The following is a 26159-nucleotide window of genomic DNA, read 5'->3' as shown; positions in this document are numbered from 1 at the left end:
TGGTGGTGTTGTTCTCTACTGCCAACACTGGTACTGTATTTAAAAGATATATATTTCAGGTAGTGTGCAGATAGTGCACAGTGCTGTTTTGGTACATCTGTGGTCAAGAGTCCCATAGTGCATAACTGGCTTTGTTCTGTCTGGGTGGGTAGCATGGTCCTCCCTCCCCCAACGTCTGGTAGCTGATGTAACAGAATTGACAGTTAGCGCTTTGCTCAAAGTGCACTCATCTAGTATCGTCAGCTTTTTTAGCTTCATTGGCATTTGATTCCGGTTGTTCTTTAAAACCATCTTTTCATGGTGGTCCAAGAGCTGCATAGAAAAACACAAGAACAACAAAAATGATCTGATTTACAGACATGACCAACATACAACCTTCAAAGGTTGAGCTGGACCATATGGACAAAGCAGGATATACTACGAAAACAAAATCATAGGAAAATGCACACGATATGGTAAGTCATCGTGTCCAGCCATGGCAATTAAGTTGCCATGAAGTTGCAAAAAAATTAATCTAAATAATCTAATATGCTCAGCCTGAAGGTTAGCTAATCTGCTCATTAATCCAAATACATGAATAACAACTACATAAAACGGTTTAGATTCAACCATGCAAAGTGTCATTGTCCAATGATTAAATACAGTTTTGCAACAAAAGACTACAAATGTAAGTGTTTTTTATTTCCCGGAATGTATATTATATAAAAATGTGTGCGCACACAACACACACATGAAAGACACCAGTGTAATTACTGCTGTCGCCCCCTCCTCCAGACGTTATATGCTCCTCTTTCATCTCCTAGTCCTCCTGTTGTTTAATTTAACCCCTCGTTTTTTCTTTTCCGGCCCACCGCCCCATCCGTGTCAGCGGTTTACTCAGAGTCTGTGTCGGTCTGTGACTGGTTTGTCCCCTCTGGTCATCTCAGCCCCAGTAATGGCTCTGCTGAAGTCGTCAATCAGTGCTGCCACGTTTGCAGCCAGGCATCATTAACAGAATCCCTACTGCTAGATAATGATGGTTAAAGGAGTCCAGTTCTGGACAGACGGCCTTTTTAGCCAAACTCTTAAGCTTAAATGCCGGCATACACTGCACAAAATGATACGCTGGCAAGTGAAGGAATTTCAAATGTAAGACTCCAACATTGTGAGAGTGCTGAGTTAGAAACATTAAAAAACATACATACATACACAAAAGTCAGACTGACAGCATTCTTTCCATGCACAGTGTAGAAAAGTGGATTTCTACACTGGCTTTACCGGGCTTCTGCAAGCGTGGGAAGACAGTCATCTAGTAGTTTAATGCAGTTAATGTAGTTTAATGAGGAACTGTAACGTGCAGGGACCCCTCGCAACGCTGCAGCAACCCGCATAACATGGATCATAGCCTATGACCAGTCCTCAGGATTGTCTGAATGAATATTTGGTCTGAAAATCGGCCGATACATAGCCAATCGATCTGTAGTAATGTTGTACCCTTCAAGCTAAATAGTGTATTAAGATCATTCTATTAGAAATATATTTACTTAAAGCACTAAAACTTGTTATAATGCCAATAAAGGTTTAATAGATAAAAAAGTAAAACATTATTCCTATCACCTTAAAAAGAGAAATTGTAGATATTTTAAACATGTAAAGAGCTTTTACTGACATCATATATTGCTACATATAATCTCTCAGAGAATATACAGTGATAAACCAAGTAAATATGATCCTAACTATTCAAGCTTAACAGTGTTTTACATGGTATTACACATTTTTATTTTTATATAAATACCTGATACGAAACTTAGTGACAGTGCTAATGCATACTGACCTACACATAGTACACCTAGTGTTATGTACCTAGTACACATAACTGTGTGCTGACAACTTGCAATGCTGTGTGCTTGACTCCCTGTGGTTCTAGGCTGTTGACAGTACATTCCACCTTTAAATAACACTTGATTTACCATGATTTACCATGATTTATCATCCAAGACGTGTTTGATATCTGAAGTGTTCTTCAATTTATGATTTAGATGCTAGGCTAACGTTGCCAACAAACAAAAACAAAATACCTTTTTAAACACTGAATCTAAAGTTAATATTTTTAAAGACATAATGCCGTGCTCTGTAGTAAGTACTACTTCACACTGCCTCACCATTTAGCTGTATGAAGTTTATTTTTTATCTACAGACTAAAAGAGAGTCAGACCATGTTTTAAACCACACAGATTAGATGGTGCCAAATGAATAAAGATCCGGATGCATTCTGAGAGGCAGGCTAAGAGGTGTTTTTTTGGGGTGTGTAATTATGGATATTATGTTGCTGACAGTACAAGTCCAGTGCTAGCAAGATTAGCCCAGTTCTAAACTGTCAAACGTCCTAGCTGACCGACTGCATCTGGGGTCGGTGAACAATCATGTTCATTTCATTTTTCTCTAAACTGTTGATTTAAAGCATAGCTGCTGATAAACAATGTAGCCTGCTTGGGCGATAGAGAAATTAATCAAGAAAGCGTCCTCTCTTAAATGTTTGTTTGTATCTGGAAATAGACTTGTTGAGTACTGGAGGTACAAGTAATATGAAACGAGCAAGTGAAAGGAGCAGAAGGAGCCAGACTGAGGGATTTATTGATTTGGTTGCTTGTTTGTGAGTCTAATCCCCATTTATCACGTTGGCAAAATTTGTTTGCAGTGCAAACTCCAACTTTCAAAGCAGAGAGTAACACCAGACTGTGAGAGTGTGCGTCTGCGTGTGTGTGTGTGTGTGTGTTCTTGGAAAAATCAACCCCTTTGCCGGGGAACACAGCTGCTTACTGCGGGGCGGCTATTACAGCCAAAAGAACCATGTACTTATTAACAAACACACAGATCCCCACACACACACACACACACACACACACACACACACACACACACACACACACACACACTCTCAAATGGTTAATAAGGTGTTTTCTGAGTGTTAACTATTGTTATTCCAATGAGTACAGGGTCGCAGTGAAGCAGAGCAGGAATGCGGCTGAGCTTTGAAGAAGTCGGCCCATCCTGATGAACAACCCCTCGCTGACTCTTGGGCCAGACATGACTTGCACAACTCCTCTACAGTTTTACTGTGCAGAGGCTTGACGGACAGGCTTGATCACACTCACACTATAGCATTTAACCCACCGGGTTACTGCTACAAGATTACTGTAGCTGTTGTTTTTTCTTTCAAATGAGAATGAGTTTACTTACGTCTTTACGGTTCGGACGGCTTTTTGAATTTCTCATTCTCATCTCAATTTCTCAAATTCTCATTTATTAATAAAGAAAAACACAGTTACTGTTAGTGGACAACCCATGACCAATTTCATTATCAATGTTTATCCAAGTGGTTATTGAATATCATACCCAAGTGTAAATCATGTTTATAGAGTTCCTAAGTGAGGGCCAAAGCACCCTGAACAACTGGCATAGGAACCAGGTCTATTTTCTGTAACAAGACCTTATGACTAGAAACTGGGGACCCAAATTTGAGTCATTACAATCTTCAAGGTTGCTTTGACTGCAAAACACAGATAAACAAAACCTTGCAGTGTTATAAAACAGAAGGTCAAGACATGGCCATAACAGCACCTGGTATTGACTGTGTGTTCACTGTGGCTCCACAGTTGAGCTACAAGTGTGTTATTTCTATTTCTTGAAAGTTTGTGGGTACAAGTGTAAAATTAAATATAGACTGGCTTTGTCTGATATCAATCCCACCCAACCGCTCCTTCCCCTGAAACATCTATTAAAGTGATCATTAACACACACACACACACACACACACACACACACACACACACACACACACACACACACACACACACACACACACACACACAGAGAGAGAGAGAGAGAGAGTGAATGAAAATGTCATTGTTTGGGGAGCGGCTCGCTAAATTAATTTCTTTTGAACAATATTTACACAGTAATATATGAAACTGAAAAAGATGAGCCACACAGAGGCAAAGGACATATATAGAGTGGAAAGGCCCACAGTCCCTTTTCTAAGACTTGCACAGTTCAACTTCATTTATGTGCAACAGTAACCAAGTGACACAGGTTGAACGCACCTACAGTATCATTTCAAACAGACAAGGTCGAATGTACAAGTGTCTATTTGTACGGTTTGAATGAAACAGGAGAATTCACAGCTCACATCTCCACTCATACTCAAAGATCAAATGCCTACAAATCCCACGAGGCCATATTCCTGAATACACTTCCTGAATAGTGGTCTTGATTAAAAGTATCACTAAAGAGTAAGCGGTCATGTTTGTGTACATCAGCTGCACATCAGGCTGTGGCCCCACAGCATGTATGTTTGAAATGCAATATTATATATGGTAACAAACAACATAATTAAACATTACAAATTGCTAAATAATTTAAGCACTTTTAGTATCATATTACTTGTATAATGTTCATATCCCAGCCTGGAAAACGTGGGTCAGAGTTCAAGGTCAGCCATGCTATGGTGACTTGCTCAAGAGAACAACAGTGGAACCTTAACGGACAGTGGTATGAAACCCACAACCCTGTGATCAATAATCCAGTGTAATCATAAAACCAAAAATAATAAAAAGAAAAAAGTGGTTGTGACCCTGACCTTCTTTAGTTATGTACTCAACTTTAATGTAAAGTGAGAAGAAATATAGCCACTTTAGCACCAAATTTAGAGAAGCTGCTGTAGCCAGTTCACACATTCACACTCATCTCTACTATGTGCCATTCAGCAAGCCTATACATTTAGGGGAGTGGGGCTCCAGTAAAACGTGCTTTTGATCATCTTCCCCAGTTTCCACAGCAACGTCATCTATGAATTTCAACTGCATTTGAACTGGTCATCAATAGTGTTTTTAGATCAGTGAGTTCTGAATATACTGCAAGTAACAGAGTACACAAACATTACTGAATCGTTTTTGACAGTTACACAGTACAGCCTCCACACGGTGGAGATGGATAGATTCCATAGAGACTCCACACATAGATTCATTAGTGAAAAAAAGTGTCAGAGTGAATCTCGTTAAAAAATAACACACATATAAGATGTTATTTTATACCACAGTTAGGTTTGACCTCCCAATGGGACTGTCTGAGTGGTATTCTATTACTGCCAATATGTGACGATGAAGAGATAAGAAGAAATGATGATAATGAACATGAATATTCAATTGTGCAGCCTATAACGTTACATATATTTGAATGGATTGCGGAGACTCACATACCTACAAAATGATATTTACCAAACATGAACATTTAACCTAAAGGAATTGAATCCAAGTGCTATCTTTGTAGTTGAATGTGTGACTACTAAACTAGATTACCCTTCATAACAAAAAATTTTACTGGGAAAAAGTCCAGCTTCTTGATAATGTGAAATTATACACTTCCCCTCCACATGGCCTACGCAGTTCTGAGCATGGGAGCTCGGTGGTATTCTGGGAAATGTTTAGGGAGGGACATGGTTTTCGCTTCAGGGGTGACTAACATAGAGGCAGACAACCTTTTGGATCTGGAGACACACATCCCCCTTATCAGTGGAATATTTCAACTGTCTGGATTTTGGACGGCAGAGCAAGCAAATGTATAGTGAAACAGCAGTTTTATTATTATTATTATTCCATCATTTTTTTTTTTTTTGAGTCTTTGTATGAGCATTTTTGTCTGTTGTGGCTTATGTTCTGATTATGGTCCACTGTTGCCAAAAACAAAACAAAAACAAACAAAAAAAAAAACCTTGATAATTTAAACTGCTTGAAAATGTACAGACACTTCTCCGCCCAATTCATTGCTGCTGATTCTTTTTCAAATCTGGCTCAGACTAAAATATTAACATTGGCAAAAGCTCAATTTCCAGGCAGCCCAGACCAGCATGTCTTCACGGTTAAGGGAGGAAAGAAATCAGTTCAAATTTATGATTTCTTTTCAGCAAATGATAACTGCTCAGATTAAAGGCTTAGAGCTTCCAGTCTGGCACTGGCCAGGAGAACCAACCAGGCTCCCTTTTGACTTTGGACTTTGGAACGGTCACTATTTTTCTCCTCTACTGGTGCTTTTTAACATGTCAGGTTATTCCGGCTTTAACTGACATATTTAAGCAACAACATTCCACAAATTCGCCCCCTTATAATGATGCGTGAAGTCTTGGTTTTTACTGGCAGTGTTTAAGGCAGCTCCTGAAGAGAGCTTCTGTTTTTGCAGGAGCTTGTGTAACCCATTGATAAATAGTTTGTTGGTTCTGAAAGAGCATGTAACTTTTGGCTTAACTTTCTGAAACACTTGCTTGAGTAAGTAGTCCCCCGAGGCAAGAACAGCCTGCTAGTGAAAGAGGCAGAGAGAGAGAGAGACAGAAGGGAAGCAGAGGTGGGAAGAGAACAGGAGGGCGTGTACACGCGTGTGCGAGTAGGGATGGAACGATTACTGGTTTTAGGGACGCACTGCAGTGTAAAACCCAGTCATAATCATACTGTTTCAAAGTTGAACAATTCCCATTATTAGCAGGGGAGGCACCAGAGATGTCTAATTAGTGGGTGCTTAAACATTTAAAGGGGTGTTGTACCTATAAGCTTATTAGCAGCAGTGATAACATATAGCAGTGTCCAGCAGTACCGTCTCTAAGGGACAACCTTAATCATTTCAACATGAAAATTCTGTAGAACTTTGAGAAAATGCAGGAGTAACCATGTCATTTAGTTCAACAACTATGCAAATTCTAGCCATGTCAAAAAAAATTTAGATCACACATGCCAGTTAATAAGACTGACATAAATCATGCCCACCATTTGTTCTCTATTGGCTCCATAATGGTACATAGTGCTTGTTCCCTGATGACTGCCACTTGGGATGTAATCTGAGACAGATGTTCATCTCTCATAGCAATTTTGAATAGTAATTTTACATACATTTAAATGTACAAATTATCATAGAAGAAAGAAATATGGAAATTAGAAAATGAATCCAACTTCATTGTGGCTTTCTTTGCACATTTTGGTAACATTATCTTAGTTTTAATTGGCCCCCAAAACAATGAAATACTATATCTATGGATTGGTCATTCCTCTACTGCAGTTCTGTTCTGAACGGTCCTGTACTTCGTAAACAGTCTTGAAACTATGCATTATACAGCCAAATAATACACTAAATAAATGAGAAGCTGCTAGTTCTAATTACTTTAAATATAGCATACTATTTGGGTGTAGAAGCCTGTATTTGATTGGAGCAATTGTTTAAAAAGAGAACCAGAAAATCCACTGTGAGCTAATATTTTAACAAAAATATATCATCTGTAAGGGGATAACTGATGGCATGATTATACTGCTGCTGTTTCCCTGCAAAGCTTCTTTAAACAGTTAATTAAAAGTTTTAGTGTGGCTGATCTGTAAATAAATACGAGAAATATTAGGCTAAATAAAAAGCCCCTTTATATCAATGGTCGGGAAACTGGGGACCAGAGTCCAGCACAGTTTGTCGATTTCTTTATCTGGTAGTTAACTGCCACGTGCACCCCCGATGTACACGAACTATGGTGAAATAATATCACACATTTTCAGTATGTTTTCAGACAGTACTTTAACAGTACCATCATAATAATAAAATGCATGGAAATGCTGCTTACAGATATCATAACTGGAAAGTCCTATACCATTCCATGTAGAAAGACGGGAAGATATTTTATCTTATCTGCTTCACCCTACAACTGAACTGTCGACATTGTGAAATGTCAATGACACACCAAATTCCCTACAAAGGCAACAACTGCAAAGGCTCAATTATCTTGTTTACACTCACACAGGCCCAGGATGAGAAACACCTGTCTCTCACACCAAGAAGTTAAAGAGCCAGCCTATGTTGAACCAAACCATCATTATCTGTCTACGTATGCATGTGTGTCTTACTACTTACTAGGGTTAAGGTCAGCATTTCCAGTCAGGTTGAAAGTATGTGACAAATTCCGGGCCTGTGTTATTACGCAACCCAGGGGGAACCATTGCTGCCAGTTCAGAAACTCATAAACACTCCCCAAACACTCCTGATTTCTCAGAACATAGTTCACAAAGCATGCCTCTAAAACAAAGAGTAAGACTTTTCAGATTAGTTTATCTAATGACTAATGACTTGAGCGTATGACTTCAATGACGGCAACAGTAATGCTACGAGTTCGCGGAAAACCCACGCTCAGCCTCCTACACCACCCTAACAACAATGAAGGAATGAACAGAATCAATAACTAGTATCCATGAATGACTTGCACACTTGCCTAGCCAGGCCAGAGTGTGGCTTTTTTCTTTCCTGTTCGTCACAGTGTAACAAAGGGGCAGATTTTGAAAAGCCAACATAAGTTACACTAACCGATAGCATCTGATTAGGGCTGTCATGATTAGTCGCAGTAGTCGATGCTTCAACATAGAGCTGGGCAATAGGACAATATTTTATTGTATTGTGACACATTTTGTAAGCGTGGTAACAATATACTTTTCTAAGCATATTGAGGAAACTGTTGGTGCTTAATAAACATGGATGAGCTGCAGGTTTTATTACAAAAACAGTGTTATTAGACTGGTTTAATTAGATGAAGTGCAGCAGATGTTAAATAAAAATCACAGTACGGGAGGGAATCTAAATAGTAGTATTTAAGAATCTGTTGCTACTGATGTTTTTTTGATGTCTTTGATAACATGTTTTGTGATCATGTGTATAGTAAAAAAAGTATTTAAATATTGTGCTTTTTGCCATATTGCCCAGCCCTACGTCAACATGAAAAATTTAAGTTGATGCATTGTTTTAATGTTAATTAATTTTTTTCAGCTCTCTAAAACGCTTCAGTTCCCAGGCTTTTTCTCCTTACCACTATGCAATTACTCCATGAGGTCAGTAATGGCTACTACATTGATTTGGCTGATGCCAGTATATGTGTGTTTGAGCATTTGACTGGACATAACCCATATCTAATAACTTTTTTGGGCAACTATTTAAAGTACATTTCTCTGTGTATTGAAGGACTAGATCATATACACTTTGATAAGGGGTATAAATACTCCACTGCACTGCTGACTATTCTCCTGCAGTTCTTGTTTAAACCTGTAGTTTCTTCACTTTGTCAAAATAAAATGATTTTTAAACGCGACAAATAAGCAATATATTAACCGATAGAAAAATAGTCATTAGTGGCAGCACTACATCCGATACTGGGTACACGGATAGGGCTGATCTCAACAGAAAATGCTGGGTGGGAGAATGGGGAATCCCCACCTGGGAATCCCAGATTTTAATCCTGCAACACATCTATCCAGACACTGCCTTACACTGTTTTTTGATGTTTGCTGTGTAGTTCTTCCTTTGGGGTAAAAGAGTTATTGAGTAGTTTTCAATTACCCATGTACATGAATACAGTAAACACCATTTCTTACACCATACAGTTTTCCAACAATCTGAAGATCACTTTAACCCAGCAAAGAGACGTTTAGGCATCCAAATGATTTGAGCCTCTCATGGCTCTATATAGAACCTCTAAAGAGGTTTCTAAGTGGTGCTGAACCATCTCTAATAGTGAACAATACTATTTTGCATAAATGGACATTAAAGTAATTTCCCCTGTTGTCTGAGAGACTGAAGTGAGAGTGAGACTGAAAGTCAGCAATGTTTGAATAAAAGATTTCAACTAACTGAACACACCTAATGGCCAAAAGCAAGATTTTGAAATGTTTCAAATGTGAAAAGATAAAGTATTCTTTAAAATCTTGAATAATAACAATTATATTAACCAGTATAATAATATTATATACCATCTACATATACATCTGCTATACTGATCAAATGAACCAGATTTCTTGGATGTCTGGGCTTTAACAGCTTTACCAATTTCTGAACTCTTGGGAATTTGGAGTTTGGCAACAGCCTATCTGTCTGGCTTCAAGTTGACCAGACAGTACTAAGTACATGTGGGTGCATCTGTACAGAAGTCACTGCAATCCTTTCACTGCAGATCGAAAGATATGGATGTACCATGCAAGTCTTCATCCATTGTCTTCCACACAACTTACACTTTCCCTCACTCCAAACACACACACACACACATACACACACTCTCTGAATGTTAAAGTGTGGGGTATGTCCCTGGTGGCATTACTACTAGATCTGCACTTCACACGCTCATGAACGCACACACACACACACATACACACAAAGTCTGTATATTTTCATAGGATCTGTGCTTCAGGCAGTTTCTTCTTACTGAAATACTTCTCGGTTCACGTCAGGGTTATGTTTAGTGCTATTTGTTACCACACCATTGGAGTCAGTGAGAAACCTCACAAGTGTTGTAATACAATACTGTGTGTGTGTGTGGGGGGGGGGGGGGGGGGTGTAATTATGTTCTAGTATTGCTATACTTGTGAGGTCCAAAAATGTGAGCATACTCCCAAACCACATGATGCACGTCACTGTCACATCAAAACATCGAAAGCCCATCAGCAGTCCTTTACATGTATGAAATATTTCATGGAGAACGGCCCAATCAGGCAAAAAAAAGGACTTATAATAATAATAATAATAATAATAATAACCCTGTTGACATCAACTCAGATGATTAGTAACTATGCATCTTAACTCAGTCACATGTATTTATGTATGGTAGTTGTAATGAGTCTGTACTTTCCTGAGTTGCCACAAATCATGCTTAAGTTTATTTATGTGGAAAGTCATCAAGAGTTCAAGAGTTATTCAGTAAAGACATCAAACACAAAGAACCATCTGAATGCCTAGATGGGTTGTTTGCTTATTATTTTTTGTTATTGCACTTTTCTGTTTAATGTCATTCTAGCATGCTTGTGCCTTTGTGACACCAATGACATTACTGAAGACCAAAAGTGCATGAAAAAGTGAAGAACGACTGATCCTGGATATACGAACGTTTAAGAAATTATTTTGGATGCTACTTCTGATTTTTTGAGCTACTTCTTTTGAGCAGCAACAGTGTGTGTGTGTGTGTGTGTGTGTGTGTGTGTGTGTGTGTGTGTGTGTGTGTGTGTATATATATACAGTGGGGAGAACAAGTATTTGATACACTGCTGATTTTTCAGGTTTTCCCACTTGCAAAGCATGTAGAAGACTGTAATTTTTATCATAGGTACTCTTCAACTGTGAGTGATGGAATCTAAAACAAAAATCCAGAAAAATACATTGTATGATTTTTAAATAATTAATTTCCATTTTATTGTGGGAAATAAGTATTTGATCATCTATCAACCAGTAAGAATTTTGGCTCTCACAGACATGTTACTTCTTCTTTAAGAAGCCCTCCTGTTCTCCACTCATTACCTGTATTAACTGCACCTGTTTGAACTCGTTACCTGTATAAAAGACACCTGTCCACACACTCAATCAGTCAGACTCCAGCATCTCCACAATGCCCAAGACCAGAGAGCTTTGTAAGGACATCAGGGATAAAATTGTAGACCTGCACAAGGCAGGGATGGGCTACAGGACAATAGGCAAGCAGCTTGGTGAGAAGGCAACAACTGTTGGTGCAATTATTAAAAAAAGGAAGAAATGCAAAATAACGGATAATCTCCCTCGGTCTGGGGCGCCATGCAAGATCTCACCTCGTGGAGCATCAATGATCTTGAGGAAGGTGAGGAATGAGCCCAGAATTACACGGCAGGACCTGGTCAATGACCTGAATAGAGCTGGGACCACAGTCTCAAAGAAAACAATCAGTAACACTCTACGCCGTCAAGGATTAAAATCCTGCAGTGCACGCAAGGTGCCCTTCCTCAAGCCAACGCATGTCAAAGCCCGTCTGAAGTTTGCAAATGACCATCTGAATGATCCAGAGGAGGAATGGGAGAAGGTCATGTGGTCTGATGAGACAAAAATAGAACTTTTTGGTTTAAACTCCACTCGTCATGTTTGGAGGAAGAAGAATGATGAGTACAACCCCAAGAACACCATCCCAACCGTGAAGCATGGCGGTGAAAACATCATTCTTTGGGGATGCTTTTCTGCAAAGGGGACAGGACGACTGCACCGTATTGTGGGAAGGATGGATGGGGCCATGTATCGTGAGATTTTGGCCAACAACCTCCTTCCCTCAGTAAGAGCACTGAAGATGGGTCGTGGCTGGGTCTTCCAGCATGATAACGACCCAAACCACACAGCCAGGGCAACTAAAGAGTGGCTCCGTAGGAAACATCTTAAGGTCCTGGAGTGGCCTAGCCAGTCTCCAGACCTGAATCCAATAGAAAGTCTTTGGAGGGAGCTTAAAGTCCGTGTGGCCCAGCGACAGCCACGAAACCTGAAGGCACTGGAGGAGATCTGTATGGAGGAGTGGGCCAAAATCCCTGCTGCAGTGTGTGCAAACCTTGTCAAGAACTACAGGAAACGTCTCATCTCTGTAATTGCAAACAAAGGTTTCTGTACCAAATATTAAGTTTCTTTTTCTGGTGTATCAAATACTTATTTCCCACAATAAAATGGAAATTAATTATTTAAAAATCATACAATGTATTTTTCTGGATTTTTGTTTTAGATTCCATCACTCACAGTTGAAGAGTACCTATGATAAAAATTACAGTCTTCTACATGCTTTGCAAGTGGGAAAACCTGAAAAATCAGCAGTGTATCAAATACTTGTTCTCCCCACTGTGTGTGTGTATATATATATATATATATATATATATATATATATATATATATATATATATATATATATATATATATACACATATGTTATACACACACACATATATATATACATATATGTGTGTGTGATTGAATGCCTATTTGTCAGTGTGTACAGGATCTTGGGAAATGAAATGCACACAACACACTCTCAACTGTAACAAGTATTATAGTACAACAGATACAAATATGTCTCTTGAACAGTCAAGAATGTGAAATATTCAGGCAAGGATGACAGCCCTGTTAGGCAACTCTTTTGAGCACACACCACCAGGCAGGCTTTGTGCGTGTGTGTTAGCTGATGCATTCAGATAACTAAATGCCCTACCTAATTGCCCATACTGCACCTACAGTCCACCCACAGTCATGTGTGAGCGCACACACACATACTTTTATACAATGTTGGGTGAGTCATATGATGTGATGTGTGTATCCCATACAAATTATATTTACATAGTTATATATTTATATAATACATACTTCTGTTCTATATGTCAATTAATCAGCATCAAGCAAGTTTTCAGGAGACAAAAAAGCTCAACATTAACTTCAAATTTAAAGTCAGTGGAGCATCACAATGATCATCAAGCTGTTATGTAGTAAAAAAGGAAACAGTTTCATAAATTCAATTTGATCTGCCTTTGGTATCAAAAATAGCTATAGAAAATCTCTTTCTCCCTCTCACACACATACAACACTACCCCAACATATTTATTTATAAACTTACATGTGTAATAACACATCTTGACCTGGGGTACCCAAACTTTTGCATGCCACTGTACAGTTTTGCCACCTTTTTTTCAATCTCAGCACCCAGGTCGAAATATTTGATGTATAAACTAAAAAAAAAAAAAAAAGTTTGGCTGGTCATATAGGTTAGACTTGCGTGCACACACACACACACACACACACACACACACACACACACACACACACACACACACACACACACACACACACACACACACACACACACACACACACACACACATACAGAATCTGGATCTAGGGCAACAGCCCTGCGGTACAAAACTAAAATACCTGAAACAAGGCCACTCTCTAGGAGAGCAGCACAGGTCCCTAATACACACACACCCACACAACACACACACACAACCAGGAAGGAGCTAAAATAAGTACTCTCAGTCCTTTTTCACCTGTTTCTCCACTGCAGAGTAAAGGAGGGCGTTGCTCTGATAGTGGCGTGGCCTTGTCAGACCAGACCAGCGCCTGTTCTCTTGCGCTCCCACACACACACACACACACACACACACACACACACACACACACACACACACACACACACACACACACACACACACAAAAAAAAAACTGTGGAGGGCAGACTCACAGTCAGGGAAGAGGGACACGACTTTTTGAAAGTGATCAGGAGTTAAAGTGATCCAGTACAAAGAGCATGTAGACCTGTATTGCCCCCAGACAGTAAATGCTTGCAGCTCATTGCTCCACCACTCAAGCAGAAAAACAAGCTTTTCTTAATTCTACACACTTGAATTGACACGAACGGTTGTTGAGGCGTAGAGCAGGTGTGACGCGGCTTGATGTGGAGGAGCTTCAGGGTGACTGGAGCCAAAATTATTGCCTTCAATTTGAAAAATGAAAAGTGCTTGTGGTCTACGGTATCAGAACAGGGCTGAAAAGTCATGAAAGTTCTGGAATTTTGCCAAATGCTGGCGTCTTTTGTGGTTGACGGCACTGTATGGAGGAAGACCAATTTCTTTTAAGCTAGAGTTTGACAGAACACAGCCAGTAAACACTGCTAGCCTGCGATGCTAAAACGTGAACGTTATCCAAATTGACCCAATGGAAGGAGGCGTGTTTGATAAGCGCTTGAGACAGACTATGCTGCCTGCAGGCACAAGCAAAGTTGGAAAAAGTACCCCATGTTCTAGCTCCTTTAGGGCTTGGTGGTGTTACATGTAGACAGACAAAAGAGAGTGCAATTGTATTGCTAAAATGTTACGCTTGTGATTAGCGGGGGAGCTCACTGGCATCTTGACACTTTCTGTGACATCAGTACTGCGAATGGAAAATCATTAAGAAAAGGAACGGCTTCGTAGACAGATACAGGGCACTGAAATACCAAAGACTGCGAATGATCTTACCTTGCAGCTGCTTGAACCTGCCCTCCAGAATGTTGGAATATTGAACCTGGTTTACAAAGGCAGCAGGAGAGAGGCATGGCTCACTATCTCTCCGCTCAAACTCCATGTCTCCCTCGGTCTTTCTTTTACTGTTCGCTCCCACACTAATTTGCTCCCAGTAGGAATAGCTTTATCCAGGCATAAAAAAACAAGAATGTTCACTCCGAAAATAAGCAGCAACACGTGCTAGGAGGTGCTAACCAGGTGGTAATAATTATATAAAAAAAAAAAGAAAGAAAAAAATAAAAGAAAAAAGTTCCAAAAAAAGTCAGGTGGCAGAATTAGCTTCTCTGTCCAGGTGCAACGGCACACAATAAGGAACAGGTACCGTGTTGCTCGGGAGGACCAAGCTAGAAGGACATTCGCAAAACTTCCAGGTGTGTGTTTAGGTGTGTGCGTATGCCTTTCATCTGTGTGCACCAAGCCGCACCACGCTGCCTCATTGCCCGCAAAGAAAGAAGAAAAGAAAAAGAAACTCCCTTTTATTTCCCCTCGGAGCTGTTCCTGTCTTCGCCGTAAAGAGGCAAGTGCAGAGAGAGGTCAGAGGGAATGAAACAAGGGCGAAAGAAAGAAGAGTGTCCTCCCTCGGTCTCTCCTCTCTCCTTTCACTACTCTCCCTCCTTCTCTCCTGTGCAAAGTGGCTTGTTCGCTCTCACTCGGTCTCTCCCTCACGTTCAGCCTCTGCCTTCCCTCCAGAACGCGTGTGTATGCGCATGTGTGTGTGTGTGTGTGTGTGTGTGTGTGTGTGTGTGTGTGTTTGCGCGCGCACCTTGTTTGAGCAGCTAGCCACGGTAGGCTGCCTAAGTAAACAAAGCCTTCTGCACTCTCTCTCTCTCTCTCTCTCTCTCTCTCTCTCTCTCTCTAAGTCTCTCCCTCTCTCAGAGCTGTGCATTTGCATAAGGTGTGTGTGGGGGGAAGGAGTTACAGAAAGAGAGCGAGAGACCAAAACAGCGAGAGAGAGAGAGATAAAGGGAGGGGGAGGGTGTAGACTAAACCATCTCTAAAGGTGTAGCAGGGGAGGAGCACAGCATGTGTGTGTGTGTGTGTAGGTGAGAGAGAGAGAGAGAGAGAGAGAGAGAGAGAGAGAGAGAGAGAGAGAGAGAGAGAGAGAGATAGAGATAGTTAATTTAGGGTGAAAAAGGCTGAACAGGCCAGGAGAAGGATCACACACTAAAGTAAGGGAGTGTTTCTATCTCTATCTCCATCTCGCTCTCCTTCTTGCTCTTGCTCGCTCTACTCTGCTGCACATAACAGAAATAAGTCGTTGAGACAGGAAGGAAGTACTTGAGAAAGACTCATCTGCCATCCATTCTTCCGGTGTAAGTGCAAGTGTGTGTTTGAATGTCACACTGCTCACTGCCACCTTAACAGCTTAAAAAAAAAAAAAAAAAAAAAAAAAACACCACATACACACACACTATTATGTTCCAAATGATGTCACAACTGATGCAAGTAAATAAATAACTTCAATGTTAAAGCCTCTGATTTTAATATGCCACAAAATAAGCTTTTAGCAACATTCTTAAAAAAAAATAATAAATAAAAAAAATTAAATAATAATAATATATATATATATATATACTTAAATATACGTCAATCAATGGGTTCCAATTATGCACCAGTCAGTAATACTAGCTAGTTTCTGAGTATGCCGTGTGTAATACACATAAAAAAAGCACATCTCCTCTACATGCAGGGAAAGAGCATGTGTTTAGCATGTGTGTGTGTGATGTTTAACAGTTATAGGATCTTTGGGAGCTTTATATTAATTCCATCAGGCTGAGAAAACTAAAAGTTAACTTTATATGGATGTGAGAAACATTCCTGTACTGGACACAAAATGGGGGCGTGCGAGGCAGAAATAACCAAATCTTTCATACACTTTTCTCATGGAACTACATCACACACACACACACACACACACACACACACACACACACACACACACACACACACACACACACACAGTGGGCGTGCACGGCAGAAATAACCAAATCTTTCATACACTTTTCTCATGGAACTACATCTCTCTCTCTCACACACACACACACACACATGCTGAGGTGGTGTGAAATGTCATGATAGGGCCCCTACCAGTTTCAACAATTTTCCAACATAGCCTCACACACACACACACACACACACACACACACACACACACACACACACACACCTCCTACACATATATACACACACACACATGGAAATGTGCAAGATCATACAGTGAGAGTGAAAAGTAGGGAGGAAGAAAAAAAAGCAGAGTGAGATAAAGAATCTCATGTAGAGCCAGAAAGAAAGAAAGAGAGAGAACACATAATAAGAGAAAGAGTAAGACAGATAGATGGAAACAGAAACAAATAGATTGTGTGAGTGTGAGTGTGAGTGTGTGTGTGTGTGTGTGTGTGTGTGTGGCCTAAGGGGAATTACTGCAGCAGTCAGTTAAAAAATGTGGATATCAAGTCTCCGCTTGTCAAGGAGAGATGGTATCTTTTTCACACACTTACTTACATGCTCTCCTTCTCATACAACCCCACTCACACACACATTCAACCCCCTTACATTACACATTTGTGTGTGTTCTACTCCAACCTGGTCTGGTCATGTTTCCCACTGTGTGAATATAAGCACACACACAAGCTTACTGGTAGATCTTCCAATTCTGCAAAGTCAACTAGTTCAGACTTTCTAACCCTCAGAGTGTATGTGTGTGTGTATGTTTTGGATCAGCTGGAACATTACACAACTGTTTTCCAGCCTGTTGCTTCCCCCTGCTGGAGACAAATACACACTGCTGTATCCCATACACAGATCACAACACACACAGACACTTGTTTCTTAAATCAGCTAATCGGTTCATTATATCTTCTATTAAACTACATCTCCCCTGTGCTTCTTCTCACTTCACCCCAGCAGTGCCATCATTCCAACAGTTAAAGAGCAGTTAATAAATCCCTGCCTCCTGATCAGCTGTTTGTCTTAAGTGGGTGCCTTTTGAATAGAGTGATAAGAGTCAAGTGAGAGGCAGCTATAGAGAAAAGAGAGAGTCCTACACTCGTTTACATCCCGCCGTATTTTCATGGTGATCTCTGCATTCAAGACAAAGCATTTAGCTAATGCTCTAATCCAATGCTCCAAGTCACTTATATCTGACTCGTCTTACACAGGTCATTTTAAAGAAATAAAACACAAAAGTTTGCTGTGCGCTTATCTCGCAGCATGATGCTGAAATTCCACCTTAAAACAGCACCGCAGTTAACATTCGGCCTCCTGTAAGTTCTGCACTATTCCATGTGGAACGGAAATTTCAGTAAAAAGCTGGAGAATAACTTCAGCCTCGTTGGTGCAGCCGTGCTTGTTTACATAAATCACCACGTTCTGAATGTATAGGCAGAAATGTTATACTGAGATTATTATAAAAAAAGAACATTTCCACACTGGTTTAGCGAAGAACAAGGAACACGCTTCACAGGAGTGCATGTTGGACATGGAGCTTAAAAACTAGCTCATACAGAGTTTCAGACAGGGATTATGACTGGTAAAGTTAGTGGAATCAAGGTTTGCGATCTAACATTAGATGAGCCAAATATAGACCCTCCCAACTTATATATAATTTTTTATATCTCCACAGAAAAGTTCTTCCCCTAGTAAACTCTTATATATTACTATAGATTATAGTTAGAAGAGAATAAAAATGAGTAGACAGAGATTTTTTTGATATACTGAATTGTTTTGTAGAATACTAAACTTGGGTGTTAAATGAAGCTTTCAGTGAAGTCTGGGCATAGTTTTAATATCCTAATAAACATGCGTGACTAATAATATGATATCTGTAACCAAGTTACCAGCCCATATATAGATACAACCTTGTTTATGCACAGATTTAGGTTCTATGTAGCACCAACATTCATTACTGATGATATCGGGGACAGTGTTTATGACGTGGTGGAGAAATACAAGCTTTGAGTTTTGCCACCCAATAAAGAGCCCCCTACACTCTATCCAAATACACTCAAAATAAACTAACTGATTCGGTCAACTAATCATTGCAGCCTTCACTCACACGCACACCCACACACATTCCCACTCCCCCGGTACCTGCGAGGGCTTTGATGCGTGAGCGTTCAAAGAGTCGTGCAGAGCTGTTCTCGTTGTCCCACTCAGCCTCGGCCGCCAGGTCCCAGCGGTTGTTGATGTCATTGTACTGCTGCTGGATCTCCACACTGTCAAAATCCGTTGGAGAGATGGTGCTCATGGTTGCCGCCGGAAACGCAAAAGCCTCCCTGACAACAGAAAGAACGCCAATTTACAGAACTGCAAATGTCTCCCCATTAAATTATCAATACTTTCTTTTACATTGTCATAAATAGGAATTTCTGAGGTGAGGACAATCAAAGCAGGAATGTAAATGGCTGAGATGGTGAAGTATACATGCAGGCATTGTGAAGGTGGATTATGGTTATGGTGTACATGTATATGTACATGTAAGTAATATATGGTGAATTAGGGTTAGCAAAGGTTGACGAAGCATATGCATGTGAATAGTTATGTACATTATGACTGATAAAGGTGAATTGCAGGTTACAAACAGGATAAGGAAGAATGTGGACATGCCAAAACCTTTAAGTTAACAGGATTACATTGGACTGCACCTATTAAACTTGCCAAAGACTATATTTACTTAGTCAAGGAAATGAGTAAAAACCAAAACATGCAGAGCAATCTTTAACATATCATTACGTTATTTCGATATCATTAGGTGCAGTCCTAATGAAATAATTTTTTTTTTTTAACTAACATTTTACTAACAATCGCTCCAAAGCTTATATAAGCATGAGAGTTAATTATGGGAGACACACACACACACACACACACACACACACACACTTGGGTGGGGGGGGGATTCTTGTTTTCATAAATATTTCCCACACCCCCTCAACATTAAAAGTGGATTTCTCTCCCACTCCTTAGCCACAATCCCATGCAGTATTCTGTATATTCAACGTCCAGCGTGGGTCAGAACCGTAGGATTCCAGCGGGAGCAGCAGAATTCCCAGCAGAAGAGATTTTAGCTTGTTAATATTTTAGCACTCCGCGCCATAAAAGCACCCGAGGGCCAAACCAGAAATGGAGAGATCAGGTAAGTAAAAAGTACAACACACACACACACACACACACACACACACACACACACACACACACACACACACACACACACACACACACACACACACACACAGAGAGAATCCACCAGTCTTTGAGAAAATCTAAGAATAGAACACTATAGAAAGATTTAATATATGAAGACATGGAGCACATATTACCCCCCAGGAAACCATGACTAGAGAACTTGGCACATACAACATAATATAAAATGTACATGAACATTATATCAGATATTACAATGAACAGGAACACACACACACACACACACACAGTCTTGGATTAAAAGGAAGTCAAAGCACACAGTAGCAGTTAAATAAAAGGAGAGATATACACCCTCCTCCTTGGAAAGCGTATGCGGTGAACCTTTCAGGACCAGGTTGTATCTTTGAGGTACATTTATATTCTTTTATGAGGAACAAAAACATACCTGTACAGTTCATTTTTTAAGACTGTGTAGATAACTGTGTGTCATACCATATGGGGAAATGGTGGGAAATAAAAGTCACCATCTTTCAAAGAACAGAAGACTGACTTAAGTTTTGTTTTTCATTTATTTGAAGACAGCTGTGCAAAGTTACAGTTGTCCCATCTAGTGCTGGAAAGTCCCCCCAGAGATAGTTAATACAGTCTTTAGAAAACAAAGTCTCATCCTTTGGAAAAAAGGATGAAAAAGCCAAAATATTGATGAAAGATGACAATAGTAAGGTAAAGAAAGAGAAATAAAAAAAATGCACAATGCACAGAAACGAAAAGGAGAGAGACGAACAAGAGGAGGTATCATAGCAATACTCCTACACCACCAGCTGCTCAAAGCTTAAGGTTCCTGAAATTACCGCATTTACACTAATATCTTGTACCATACCATGAACTGCTACACCCCTAACAACTGTACTATTAAGTACTATTACAAGCACACAAACATAAGAAACACATACATACATAAATATACATTATATATACACACACACACACCATATTGAATATATATAAAACTAAAACACAGACACAGATGATATATTTACTTAACAAAAATGTTTCTACCAGTTAAAATAATGCTGCAAAGCATAATGTCAGCTTAGTCCTCTAAGACACACACACACACACACACACACACACACACACACACACACACACACACACACACACACACACACACACACACAGAGAAGCTAGAGCACAAAGCAGTAAGCCACACCACAGGGGTTCCCATCTGATTAGAAAACACACATATACCCACAGCTTAATGGCCCATTCTATAGTACAGATTGTTTGTTTTAAAAGGGGACTGACTCTAGATCAATGCTCTTTGTCTGGCCTGAATCTGCTGTGTCTGGTCCAGGCTCTCTAGAGAATGTGTGTGTGTGTGTGTGTGTGTGTGTGTGTGTGAGTGAGTAAGATGCATAATTTAGAGAAAGGGGAAGGAAAGGGGGGTCATCAAAGTAGATCTGCGGTGCATAATAATTCCTGGATCATTGAATTTTAATCTAAATTACTGTGTGTGTGTGTGTGTGTGTGTGTGTGTGTGTGTGTGTGTGTGTGTGTGGAGAGAGTGTAGTAAACAATAGCCATCAACACTTGTTCCCCCCAAAAGGTGCGCCCCATGCATGTATGAGCGTTCCATCTTGTCTCGGGCTGACAGACATGTCTGTATATGTGAGTGAGTGTGTTTGAATGAGTGTGTGTGTTTGAATGAGCGTGTGGAGTGCACATCCCCTCTGTGGGAGTGTGTGCACGCATGCTTTTTAGTGTGTATATTGTACTGTAAGACATATCACAATCAGAATGTGCAGCAATAAAACTATACTAATATTGCAGTATGTGAATGCAAACGTGTAGCAGTGCATGCGTGTGTGTGTGTCCACCTCCTCACACTGACATGTGTCCCTTCTCTCCCAGTGGACTCCCACCTAATCCATTCGCCTCACCCCAGGCGTCGCCACAGCGACAGCTCTATCCATCACCAGGGAAACCGACTGAGGGGGGTGTGGCCCAAGGCAAAGAACCAAAGGTCTTTCAAGGACAAACACACACACATGCAAACGCACAGCTATCCCTTTAACATACGCATCTAAAAGTAAGGCCATCATGCTCAAACTTCCCCAACACTCCTCAAGCTACCCCGCAACTAACTACATCCCATCACACGGTAAGAGTGTGTGCTGTTTCATGACAGATCTGTTACAGGATCAGATAGGATTCATTCTTTATTTCCCCTGCATTATCCCATCCAGTATCCCATCTGCTGATATCAGCCCGATACAAAACACCTGGTTCTGGGATCATCACGAGGGATGCCCTGATCCAGCTTTTTCTCTCCCGGTGCAGTTTTACTATACATGAATTATCCTGAGCACCAATCTGATGTGGGTAACAGCCCTCATATTTTGTAGTAATAAGAGTATTTGAACAGAACGGTAGAGGCTAAAGTACCACAGTGGAGACGGGGATATTAGCAGAATTCTTTATAGGATTGTACACATACAGTTGCAAGAAAAAGTAAGTGACCCCTTTGGAATTACCTACATTTTTTGCAATGAAAATCTGGTCTGACCGTTCTATACATCACAGTTATAGACAAACACAATCTAACTAGGCTATTAAACACAACCCGTTGTGCTGATCATGTCTTTTATTGAGCACATCGAGTAAACATCCACAGTGCAGGCTAGAAAAAGTAAGTAAACCTCTGTGGTTTGTTTGTTATTGTTTTGGTGGGGTTTCAATGAACGAGATGAGACTGAAGTTGTGGTTTTGACGGGGGGGGGGGGGTTGCTTTACCTGTTAAATAAAGGAACATAAAGATACAAAAGTTACTATGGTGCACAAACATCACAGTTTGGTTCACAATATGGTTTGGACCTCGCGGTTTGGTACGACTTCTGTACAGCGGACAAAAAAAAAAACACAACAACAACAAACAAATGATAAAACAGAAGGCTAGACCAGGTGTCTGTTCATTTATGTTGAACAGACAGGCGTGCAAGTTACAGTTTGTTCCACCTGGTGTTCCCTGAGGGAACAACAAACATTATTAGTAATCAATGCAAAAATCCAGGTAATCTGAAAGGGTTCACTCACTTTTTCTTGCAACTGCACTCTAATTAGATCATTCTAGAAGACCTATATTTTTCATGCACATATCTGAACACAATGGCGTCAGAACTGTAGTCATTGGGATCAAATCCACTTGGATCAGCATTACAAAAAACTATACACATTTATTTCTATTACAAATGCAGTTGAACGAGCATAATGCAGAGACTGAAATAGACCACTCCAGATTCACCTAAACACTGCCATGCCATGACTAAGGAATAGAAGCTGATCGGTCGTGTGGCTCATATCTGATCCTTTTAATAAGATCAGTATCAAAGCTGATACCGGTCCTGTGCATCACTAATCGTTCCACAGCGTTCCTTCCGTAGCTCACATTAACGCTGTATTCCGGAGAGCTACGTTTATCCAGTAAAGCCGATTTGTGTGTCTATGTGTGATTACAGGTGAGATCATTATGTAATGATGGAGCAATTTTTTGCAGATATAGCACAACACAGTGCCTCAACAGCCCAGTTACTTGTGCAGAAAAGTTGCACAAACACACAGATGCATTTAGACACACGCACACACACACAGGCACACACTTAATCCAAACATTAATACAGCTAAATCTGTATTTCAGGGGTGAGAGTATTATATACTTATACATCCAGACACAACCAAGTGTCTGCGTGCACACACACACACACCTACCTCCTAGTTCTAGCGTGCACACAGAGGAACAGAGGTCACAGAAGAATAAGTGTTTTATGATAATGCACCTATTTTATAACATTTTATCATCTATTAAGTCCCCTTTTATTCTTATTTTCTTATCTCTTGATGTTACTGTCTGTGCATAGAAGGGCTTGTTTTTATATGTACAGGGCTGTCACAATACACAGCCCTGTTCGGACAGGATTAGTGTTAGAAGAGGAAGTGGGCTAATGCAATTATTGCAGTGTCTGACTTGGCCAGGTCAGGCCTGCAGAGCACCCATGTCAGCAAAGATTCCACCACATTTTATCTTCTATTAAATGGCCGTACAAAAATCTCAGGTTAATGTATATTAAATATTAAACTACTATGTTGAGAGACTTTCCATCATATTGAGCTGGAACAGTTTTTTTGGTAAATTTAATGGGTATGGAGGTGCTCAAGCAGGTATGTAGTGCCATTTTTGAATGGCAAGAAGACAGTAAGCAAATCAATCAGTTTGCGTAGGTGGACTGTACTGACTAGGGAGTGAAAGGTTTGTTCACTAGGGGGTTTAACACAGGGGTTATGATTCAATGTATTTCTTCCCAACATTTTAGAAAAACTCATTCAATAAAAAAGAACTTTTTATAATCAGGGGATCTGAAGACTGCTATCTAGTGGTCTGGGTTTAAACACACACTGAACCACTGTCTGCCACCAATTTACATGTAAACTAAAGTATGTATTTAGTTTATAAAGTATGTAACATAAGTGATACTGTGTTTTTGCAAATCGATACAAAACATAATACTGCAATTCCTTGATATTTGGATATTTTCTTACACCCTTAGTGTATAAACAAGCAGATTAGGTGATTTCATTTTTTTTTTTAATGGAAAATGCAAGGAAAATGCAGTTTTTCATGCTATGAAAACTTTAATTTGTGCCAAATTGTGTCCCTTTTAAGGTGGTGCTATATGTACAATGTATGAGGGGCACATAAATTGGGAGTGACGGCAAATTCGCAGTCATTTAACATGTTCATGCCACACCCACCCATACGCGCACACACGCACACTCAAACACACACAATAGGTCAGCACCCAAACAAAAGAAACAGGAAGGCAGTTCACAATCCCATTAGAGTGTGGATTAGGGAAGTGCTTGGAATAGAAATGGGTCTGGGAGTCGTTATCCCTGGATTACACCCACACACAGATCAAGCGACTCCATTCTATACACCGCTAGACTCTCAACACTTTTGTTTCACACTCCCGCTTCTTTAATTTTGGCCAAAATTCAATTCATACTTCAATTACACTCTGTTCATATATGCATTCCTCTTTCACTCCCAGCCCACAAAGCAAACACTGGGTTCAGAATACCTCACAATACACACAGACACACACACTCCTTGTTTCTATACTCATTGTCCACTTCATTAGCACCACTTATCATATAGGAGCACTTTGGATACACAGCAGTAATGCTGGAGTGTTTAATAGAGTAGACAGTGAGTGGACACAGTGTTTAGACACTCCAACTTAGTTTGTGCACCTTGTAGATGTAAGGTCAGAGACAGAAGATCAACTGTTCCTGCACAGTTTGTGTTGGTCATCCTCTAGTCCTTCACAACTGGTCACAGGACGCTGTTGGCTGGATAATTCTGGTTGGTGGACTGTTCTCAGTCAGCAGGTGTTTAAAAACTCCAGCAGCACTGCTGTTTATGAACCACCAGCATAGTGGAGTCTGTAATAATGGAAGTAAAAAGTGTTTCTATATGGTCAAAACAGCTGACATCATGGACGGTGAGTGCAGAAACAATAGCCAATCGGCCTGATCTACTTATTTTATAAAATAAAACTTAAGACTGAGTGAGTCTGCCTGGGAACAAATTTTGAACCCACTTTTTACAAATAATTAGTGTGTGTGTGTGTACATATATCCCCTGATGTTGTGCTCAGTCACATGCTCATTTTCTCCCTTACACTCACACCCCTTTGCTGTACGACTCAGGTGGACCTGGACACGGACACTTAAGGGGATGTTTTTTATAAATTGGGGGGGGGTTGAAGAAGAAGAAAAAAAAAAAATCAATCAATTCTGCCTTTGTCCCCTTCTAAGAGAGAGAGAACAGGAGAGCGAAAAAGCAAGAAAAAAAGGATGGGGGAGGGGAGAGAGAGAGAGATCTAAACGTGCCCCACAAAGTAAATGTAGCAAACCCTATGCAGCATCCTTTCTACATTATTCCGTCCCCCCGCCCCCCACACAAACACACAAGTTTACTGAAGCTTCTAGTGATGAAGCCGGACGTCTAAGACAAGATGAAAATGACTGTAAATCAATAGTTTTTAGAAATATTGTGTGTGTGTGCGCGCATTTCTATCTTTGTTTGTCTGTGTCACT

At 40.2% G+C, this 26159-nt stretch overlaps 1 protein-coding gene across 5 annotated transcripts in view; it reads right to left on the bottom strand.

Annotated features, from left to right (window-relative positions):
• sptbn2 (spectrin, beta, non-erythrocytic 2) overlaps nt 1-26159 on the bottom strand; it is an 89011-nt gene that overhangs the window by 41265 nt on the left and 21587 nt on the right. For all 5 annotated transcript variants that reach the window (XM_072675360.1, XM_072675396.1, XM_072675387.1 and 2 more), the window contains one exon: nt 18951-19135. In XM_072675360.1, the coding sequence (XP_072531461.1) occupies nt 18951-19107 (157 nt within the window). In that variant the 5' untranslated portion in view covers nt 19108-19135. The remainder of the gene's footprint in view (nt 1-18950; nt 19136-26159) is intronic.

Source organism: Salminus brasiliensis, chromosome 1, assembly GCF_030463535.1.
Source record: "Salminus brasiliensis chromosome 1, fSalBra1.hap2, whole genome shotgun sequence".
NCBI classification, from domain to species: domain Eukaryota; kingdom Metazoa; phylum Chordata; class Actinopteri; order Characiformes; family Bryconidae; genus Salminus; species Salminus brasiliensis.
The sequence above is the reverse complement of the archived record's forward strand: the minus strand, read 5'-3'. Positions and strand labels throughout refer to the sequence as shown.